At 35.6% G+C, this 8,798-nt stretch overlaps 1 protein-coding gene across 1 annotated transcript in view; it reads right to left on the bottom strand.

Moving 5' to 3' along the window:
• The window catches only part of LOC110452923 (DNA-directed RNA polymerase I subunit RPA2-like), a 25,866-nt gene that overhangs the window by 6,277 nt on the left and 10,791 nt on the right, over positions 1 to 8,798 (bottom strand). Inside the window, 10 exon segments of the mRNA XM_021501682.1 lie at positions 809 to 908; positions 1,293 to 1,353; positions 2,012 to 2,095; positions 2,759 to 2,935; positions 3,253 to 3,358; positions 3,745 to 3,950; positions 5,193 to 5,399; positions 6,070 to 6,143; positions 6,462 to 6,597; positions 8,330 to 8,468. Coding sequence (XP_021357357.1) covers positions 809 to 908; positions 1,293 to 1,353; positions 2,012 to 2,095; positions 2,759 to 2,935; positions 3,253 to 3,358; positions 3,745 to 3,950; positions 5,193 to 5,399; positions 6,070 to 6,143; positions 6,462 to 6,597; positions 8,330 to 8,468 — 1,290 coding nt within the window.

Raw genomic sequence — 8,798 nt, 5'->3', positions numbered from 1 at the left:
CTTGACCAACTTTCAAGGTCACAGGGTCAAATGTCGTAAAATCTTCAAGCGACTTCTTTTCAATAAGCAAAAGGGCCAGGGTACTGAAATTGGGCCTGTAGCATGCTGGGATGAAGGACTACCATGTTAGTTCAAATGAATGACCTTGATCCACTTTCAACCTAATGTCCTTGTTCAACAATCAAGGTCAGAGGCGTCATATGTTTAAATCTTTTAATAGGTTCTTATGAAATCTTAAGATTGGGCCTCTTGTTGGGCCTCTTGTTGCTAACACCATCAATATAAACTAAACAGCAAACTTGTTTGGGTCTCCAGAAAGTCATTTTAACAAGTTTTTATAGTCCCTGTCAATGTAAAACTCCAATGTTCCCATGAAGAATGCATTCATGTTTAAAAATACATTACCAAGTTTTTATATATGGCTCAAGTTTAATTTTCTGACCTTCTTAAACTGACCTTCCTGTCCTTATTTCCGAGATGTTAATTTTGCATTCACTCTTTGTGTATATCTCATGTTACATATAATTATTCATGTTGTACTTAAATTTGTGATCGAAGTTAAACACAAGTTTACATAGCAATAAACATCATAAGACTCCTAAGTACTGTAGAATCATTTTTTTCGTGGGGTTAAAATTACGTGGTTTTCATATACTAGCCTGCTTCAAAGACATTATATTTCACTGATTTCTGATTTTCCCCTATCTATATCATACCAAATTTATGTTTTCTTCGTGGGGATTTAATTTTGTGGATTTTTGTTATCCACGAAATATACTTTTTTTTATTTTACAGTACTCCACTGTACCTGTAGTAGGGGTCCCCTTCCTGTAGATAAGCTCCAATATTGGGTAGGCCGTCACTGTCCAATTTGCCCTCTATGCGCTTCATATCTGCTCCTTTACAGCCTGAAAAATATTGTAAAATATCAAAAATTCTGTTGCTTCAATAAAAGAAATCTAATAATATCTTGAATGGTTGTTGCCAGGATTTTTTTTCAAAGGCTGTTAGGTGAACTTTGAAATTCAGTTCTGCAGAGTACATATTATGGTAAAACGTATGAAAATACTTCTGGCTCCCTTGAAATGCAATGTTAAACTGTGTTGTTCTCGAAATCGATGTATGGTAGAAGACTTAGTTATTTCTTCCAATAATGAGAATTTTTAACACAATGTTGCAAAGTTTTTCAACTTTAACCATGCTATTAATATTGTGGATACATTTACAGCTTTAAGCTGGGAATACAAAGTAAAGAAAAGCTGTATATTAATAAAATTTATCAGATCACTCACCAAAGACGAGATTTGAATTCTGGCCACGGCTTGAATTGTCTTTGGCTGCCAAACTTATTATCTGTAGCATTATAAAACCATTTAACACATCAATAGATCTGTTACAGTGTACAATTTAATGTAATACACAGAGAATACACTACATGTACAGTATATAGAGTATTACATTGAAAACACAGATCTGCAGTGTAATACATTGAAAAGAAACGCATTCAAATAGCTGTGCATTTTGTGCAATGAAATCGTGAACATGTAACCACAATTTTTTTTTATTACAAGATGACTATAATCTGAAAAAGCTTTTTCAATCCTCACACCAAAGTTCTACTTGGACATTCATGCCTACATGTTTCAGTATCAGTTAAGAGAAACTAAGAATTGATTTCATTATAGTACATATCCTATTCCAAGTTGATATCACTGAAAGAGCTGTACAGCAGCTTATGAACACCAGAACAGGTAATTTACCAGGTATGTGTCTACTCCTAGTAGATAGAACCAAATTATCATAGAATCAAATTTACCAAATATTCCTCACAACTGGGATAATACAGTCCTAACAGGTTGATTAACCCTTTCACCAGTGCAGACTACAATGGACTCATCCATATCATTGCGTAGTCGAGCCTACGAAAGTTACATAGGGGTGAAAGGGTTAAGGTAGAAAGTACAATCTACTAGAAACTGTAGTTGTAGAATGTAATGTAGTTTTAAGTCACCTCTGCTTTGTGAATTGTTGCGTGTCCAAAGCCCCTCTCAAACGATGACTTGTTCAGAATCATGGCGTCCTACATGTCATACCCCTGGTAAGTAGAATGTAGAAGTGCAAAGGAACCGTTTGATTTAAACATTTTTGATCCCTTTCTCTGTCAAGCTGTATAATTAGCCATTTGACTGGGTGAGGTGAGTTAGCTATAATAGATAAACTAAAGAACACCGACGCCCCAAGAAATAAATATTTTTGAACTGGCAAAAAGTTCATTCCATTTTTAATCAGAAATAGGGTAATAAATGATACACAATTACAATAATGCAATGAGCTACGTCCCTTGTATGAGTTCAGCTAAAAATATCAAATTATGACCAATATATGGTTTTTAGGTTGAAAGTCAAATGATTTGGTTATCACACGGTCACATAACAGGAGCATGTATACTTCTTATGTGAAGGTAAATCAGTAAAATGCCAACTTTGTTGAGTGTAAGAATAGTAAATATGGACCGAAATGACTGCAATTTCAAATTCTTCGTGAAATTGATATCTACCGATCGCAAGTAGTTCAAGCTCATCAGATGTGCAGTAAAAAATGACCCACCAGTGTTTTTGCGTATTGTTGTAACAGCTGTCAGATTATTAGTGTTTACTGGAAGAAAATTATCTTAATATGTAACTATAAATAACCTTCACCCTACATCCTATTTAATTGATCCAATTACTGACTTGATATAAGGGTTAAGAATACTTACAGTGTAAGAGATGACGGCCACCACAGCGTTAGTTCCTACAGGGTACTCGTCAACGTTGTAATAGTCGTACATGTAGGGGCGGACCATTGGTGACTGAGGAGTCTGTATTCTGTACAGCTTGTTGTCTGCCCTATGACCCAGGGCGTGACCGGGAGTACCCATTGTCTGTTTACCCATCTTCACACCAGAAAATGTACATTTCAACAACTCGGAACACAATTGTATATGTCTGGTTTTCACAGATTTTTAAAATTCAAACGTAACGTCATGGATTAATGGAGCATTATAAGGAGAGTTTGCAATAACCATTCTGCATTAACTTTAAAAGTTATAGGTCCTTGATAACTCAATCTCTGACCCCTGCAATGTTTTAGAATGTCGGACATTAAATTTCTGTATCAACATTTGACAGTTCGCTCCAAATTGATTGTCCATAAAAGATATTTATGAAAAAAATCGTCAAATGTGGAAACAGGGCGAGTCACTGAACACACCTGACACTGGTAGATGTTCCTGGGACTTTGGTTGAAGTCGGAGAAAGGTGTGAGGCAGGCCACCGTCGACAGCATCGCTATTTCTGTGAGCTCCTGGTGGGTCACCCTCTACACAAACATTATAAAATTCACCATGCAAATGTTGACACTGGTACAAAGACCTACTCTAACAGCACACCACATCACTACATCATTGTAGAAGCATGTTTGGTTATGACCAAGTCTTTTATTGTTGATAATATTCTGAAGCATCTAAAGGTAATACGTTATATAGTGCAGTGTTTTTAGGTGTGTTAACATTTTAATCAATCACAAGCAGTGACCAGCTAGTTAGTTGAATCTTTCATAACCTGATTTTTGACAAATTAGAAAACAACTTGTAATTCTACTTTGATGAATATTTCATGTTTTAAGGCAAAAAAAGAATAATGTTTTTGATGATTTCCATGTGTAACATGCATGGCTTTAATAATTCTTTAAAAATATGTGCACACCTTTTGATGCTGGTGTGTTTCCTCATCGTTCAAGCTGATGTCCATATAGACTTGTTCAAATGTGCCAATCATTTCATTTTTCTTGAGACTTAGGTTTCGGACAGGTCGCACCATCCGTGCCGGTGACGTAAAGATAAAGAGACCTGGATATTGACTGGCAAATTCGGTGCGAGGCACAAACCCGATCTCTGTCACCGGGGGTACCTGTAACGTAAGGTCGGGCAAGCGTTATCATCAGAATGTGTCAATTAAAATTACTACAGCTTCTCTTCAACTAAAATATCCTCATGGTTAATAAATATTACTGATAACAAAATGTTAGCTAAGTCATTCGCAATGCCTACTAAAGATAACTTTAATATTTCAAAGTCTGTGATGTCAATAGCACAATGATTAAACATCAATTATATCCTTTACGAGAACAAACGTAGAGCACATTTAGGATACTGTTAAGATATTCTTTTATTGCATGGATCTTATTTCAGTGATATTCGTATAGCAACAGCTTTTCTGTGAAAACGAACAGCTTATCGAGCTGGCGTGTACTATAACTGACCAAACCAAAACACTAGAAATATAAGAATAAATAAACTAAAAAGAAAGCACAAATAAACACCATTTTCACTGAACATGAAGCACAATTGTATGCCTACATGTTTGATGAATCAGTTATAGTATTTTCATTACAGTAATAATGACAGATTGACTATAAAACATTTTAAATGCTGCAATTTTGAACTCACTGAAAAGCAGATACCACAATTTTTCCCGTCTTAGTAAAATCACCTAAGTTCTGACTTGTGAAAATAAAGATGTTTATATTATATGGTGCCTTACATGTTAAACATGTAGCTATGTTTAGAGAATCTTCCTGAACTAGTTCAGTACCTCTGATACCATAGTATCAATAGGGTATCAGATTCTCTGCTTTACCTTTTGAATCAAATTGGGCTGTAAATTAGGCAATTAATGATAAAGATTGCAATCATCTTATAACATGTAAGATAGTGAGTATCAATAGAGAGCAGCACTTTGGTCAAAAGTATATATAACATCTGAGGTCAAATCTTATGGTTTGGGTAACACTGTGCGGTGACTGACAGCGGGCTGTTGAATTGAAGATAATGTTAAAGGGCTACCATCTAGTGGCGACCAGATCCGTCATGGATGACATAGAGATAGTGAAGTGAATAAAAACGATAAGTCAACATGTATTGTTATGTAACACTTAATGCAAACTGCATCATTACATTATTTAACTAAACAGTTCATATGTGAATGTAGTGGCATTAGTTTGCAGACAGACAGGGATAGTAAACTGCATATCCTTCATTTAGAAGTATAATCAAAACACTGATGTTTTCTTATGAAACATTTATGTTTTCTTATAAAGTGTACAGACTTTGTCTTACACACCCTAAACCCAGTGAGGATATGTGTACCAACCTTGTTAAGACCTTCAACTTTCATGACCCGAATTTTTTGTGCCACGCTTTCCGCCAAACTGTAGTGTACATTGCCAATGATTTTCCCATCCACGATGACTCGGTAGTTGTCATTGTACTTTCCCATGGGTGGGGCGTCTAAAGGGGTCACTCCCAGGGAACACAGTAACTTAGGCAGGTGGACGTTACTGTAGATTTTGTTCACGATCTGTGGAGAGGCAAACAGATGTAAAAATTTAATACATACCTAAATTATCCCTTGATTATAACTCTTACATTACACTTTCCAATTTACTATCAGCAACGAGGTATGTACACAATCATTTCTTGATTACATCTTTCTTCCTTCACAAAGAAAATCTCTTTCATAACAAGGATTTAATCTCCATGCAGACCCCTTGATTACAAAACAGTGGTTTTTTTTGTACAACACTACTGGTCATGATATAAGTTACATACTGATATTTTCCAGCATGATTACCTGGAAATCCTAAAAAGGTCCATATTAAACCAATAAATATTTATTTATGTATGAATATAGTGAAAGTAAAAATTTAACAAGAAAATAAGTCTGGGCAAGTTACCAGAACAAAGTTTGATACTCCCCACCAGATAACAGAATGAAAACAATATATTTCCTCTTGATATTCATATTGTTTTTTTAACTGTTTTAAAGTTTTTGTTATAAGCATTTTACTTCAAGAAAAGAAATTAAGCACTTATTTGACCCTCGACTTGACTACTAATGTTACACCTTTCTTGATCAATGATGTCATAATTTGAGCGTTCTTATGTATATCTTTCAGTGTGATTGATAGAGCAGTCAAAGAAAACGTTGTTGTTTGATATTGTCAGAAAACTGTCACACTACAGTATACCTTGCAGAGGGCCGTCATGTGATTCATCAGGCCACAGGGAGTACCGTCAGGGGTGTGTACGGGACAAATAAATCCTGAAACATCACATCAAACTGTCTGAAGAATATTTATCATCTTACAACATGGAATAGAAATATTTAAGGTCACCAAAGGAAACATATGTTGTTACACGATTATTTTTGTGAAAAAACATATAATGGTAGCGAAGGATTAAGAATTTCAATATATAAGAAAAGAAACTTAAAATCTGTGCCTCAGTTTTCTGCATTCAGAAACTAATGTATAATAAAAAGATATTTTAAAAATCCTAGCTAACTACTAGTTCTTTCTTTCTTCAAATAATTCTTCTTTATCAAAATATTATTTAGCAACAGTTCAGATGTATTATCTACCCCAGGATTCTGGTAACATTTTTCTGACGGCGGTGGTTCTCATCTCCGCGAAGAACGAGCCTCTATGTATACATCGGAAGTGTGAAATGTATCGCAGAAAGTTCAGCTTGTCCGCAACAATGGTCAGACCAGATACCTGAAGGTACAAGCACATAATCAATGTTTAAACTGAACAAATGACTAGAAGATAAAGTGACATTTAACTACATATTTATTACAAACATTTCAAATTCAATCTCCATCCACACAACACAAAATAAAATACAAACATATATATATTAAAACACAATAAACAAAAAAAAAATGGCAAAAGGGGCAACTCAGTGACTATGTACTAAAACATGTATGCATGGTGAACATTCCTTCACCTGAGTGTGTCAGGTAAGATTGATTGTTCACAAAATGTGAAGCTATCGACTCCTCAACCAATCAGCTAGCGGACCGTATATACCAGACAGGATGTGGTACTGCAAGGCGAATGGAGCGGTACTTGGCGTAGCGGTAAACCGGAAGAAGAGAATGCCTGCACTACATGTATTATATTCCCCATCTCAGTGTAGCTTGATGAGCTACCAGGTCTGAATGGGGAATAGGCTTTAATATGGTTATAAATGTAATTTAGTTTTGGCATTAGTTAATTGTCATACTATTCCTCATCTCGGTGCAGCTTGCTGAGCTACCAGGCCCGAATAAGGAATAATATTATGTATTGTGAAAATGAATTGGCATAAATATGTAAATATTAAACTTGTTCATAAACCTCACTTCGTTGCAGCTTGATGAGCTTTAGTAAGTCCGAATGAGGTTTACAATAATTATGTTTTGTAAAATTGTCCCCAATTCCCACGCTCATTGTATCTAGTTGTGTGATACACTAGCTTATGAGAATTAGGTTGCAAATAGCTCAAACTTAAAACCCTTAGTTAAGAATTTTGGGGATGAAAAATGAGAAATTATTAAATTAAAACAAATAATTTTGAATGGATATGCCAAAACTCAGTTAAATGATATGAGAGTTTAACTGAGTGCCCCAAAATAATGTAGCTTATATCTTAAAGATTCATGACCTAGCACTACATGGTAAAATATACAAAATTGCTACATGAAACAGCCATTCTCTACATTTTTATCCATCTTTAATTTTCTGTGTGGAATATTATTAGAAAAAAGAAGAAAACGATAGCAGATTCTGAGGTTATATTGCAAGGCAATCTCCATAGTCCCCCACCGGCAATGATTTCTCTATTTAAGAAACAGTACACTTACGTCAGGATGTGCCTACTGTTAGGAAAGTATCCTTATACATACTTCTTGTACTCCACCATCCATAGATGTCCTTGTACACCACATCTGGTTACTCCAGGTGAAATAGTATAGAAGATATGTCTCGGACAAACATTTTTAAAAGTAAAAATGAAAGGTCAAGTCATAGGTCACAGTTACGTAATTCTTACACTCTGCACTCCGTCATCCCAAGATGTCCTTGTACACCAAATATGGTTGCTCCAGGTGAAAAAGTATAGAAGATATGCCCCAGACAAACATTTTCAAAAGTTAAGGTCAAATGTCAAAGCATACATGTAGGTCACAGAGATGTCATAGTGACCTTTTTCTTGCACTCTGCACTCAGCCATCCCAAGATGTCCTTGTACACCAAATCTGGTTACTCCAGGTGAAATAGTATAGAAGATATGCCCAGGACAAACTTCATTGGGGGGAATGGAAGGACGGAAAGAAGGACAGATTGCAAACCTATAGTCCCCCCCGGGAACTGGTGGGGAACTAATAAATACAGTTAAAGTAGAGGTCCTACTTGACCAGTTACTACCCATATACACTAGATGTTCTATAAAGCATCGTTTGCGTACCTGCATCAGTCCTAGACCAGTCCGAGACAAGAGGTTTCCTGTTGTCATTAAATACTCCACTGGCCTGGAAATGGACGGGACACGACGACTAGAGTTTTGTAGGGAATCTATAAAGAGACACACATTCCTTGATAGAAAACTACAATGCAAATAGACATATACCAGGAAAGTCTTGATAATCAGATTTTTTAACCCCATTTAGCAGTCCTCAGTACATTGTATAAACAAAGGATTTAAATCTGTCCCGAAGGAGGTGACTAGTTGAACTACATGTATATTACTATATCGTGATCTACTCACTGTTGTTCGGTACATATACATACTTGTATATTACTATATCATGAACTCCTCACTGATGTTTGGTACATATACATACATGTATATTACTATATCGTGAACTCCTCACTGATGTTCGGTACATATACATACATGTAAATTACTATATCATGAACTCCTCACTGATGTGCGA

Source organism: Mizuhopecten yessoensis, unplaced genomic scaffold, assembly GCF_002113885.1.
Source record: "Mizuhopecten yessoensis strain PY_sf001 unplaced genomic scaffold, ASM211388v2 scaffold6971, whole genome shotgun sequence".
Taxonomy (NCBI): Eukaryota; Metazoa; Mollusca; class Bivalvia; order Pectinida; family Pectinidae; genus Mizuhopecten; species Mizuhopecten yessoensis.
Note: the sequence above shows the minus strand (reverse complement) of the source record. Positions and strands in the feature narration are given on the sequence as shown.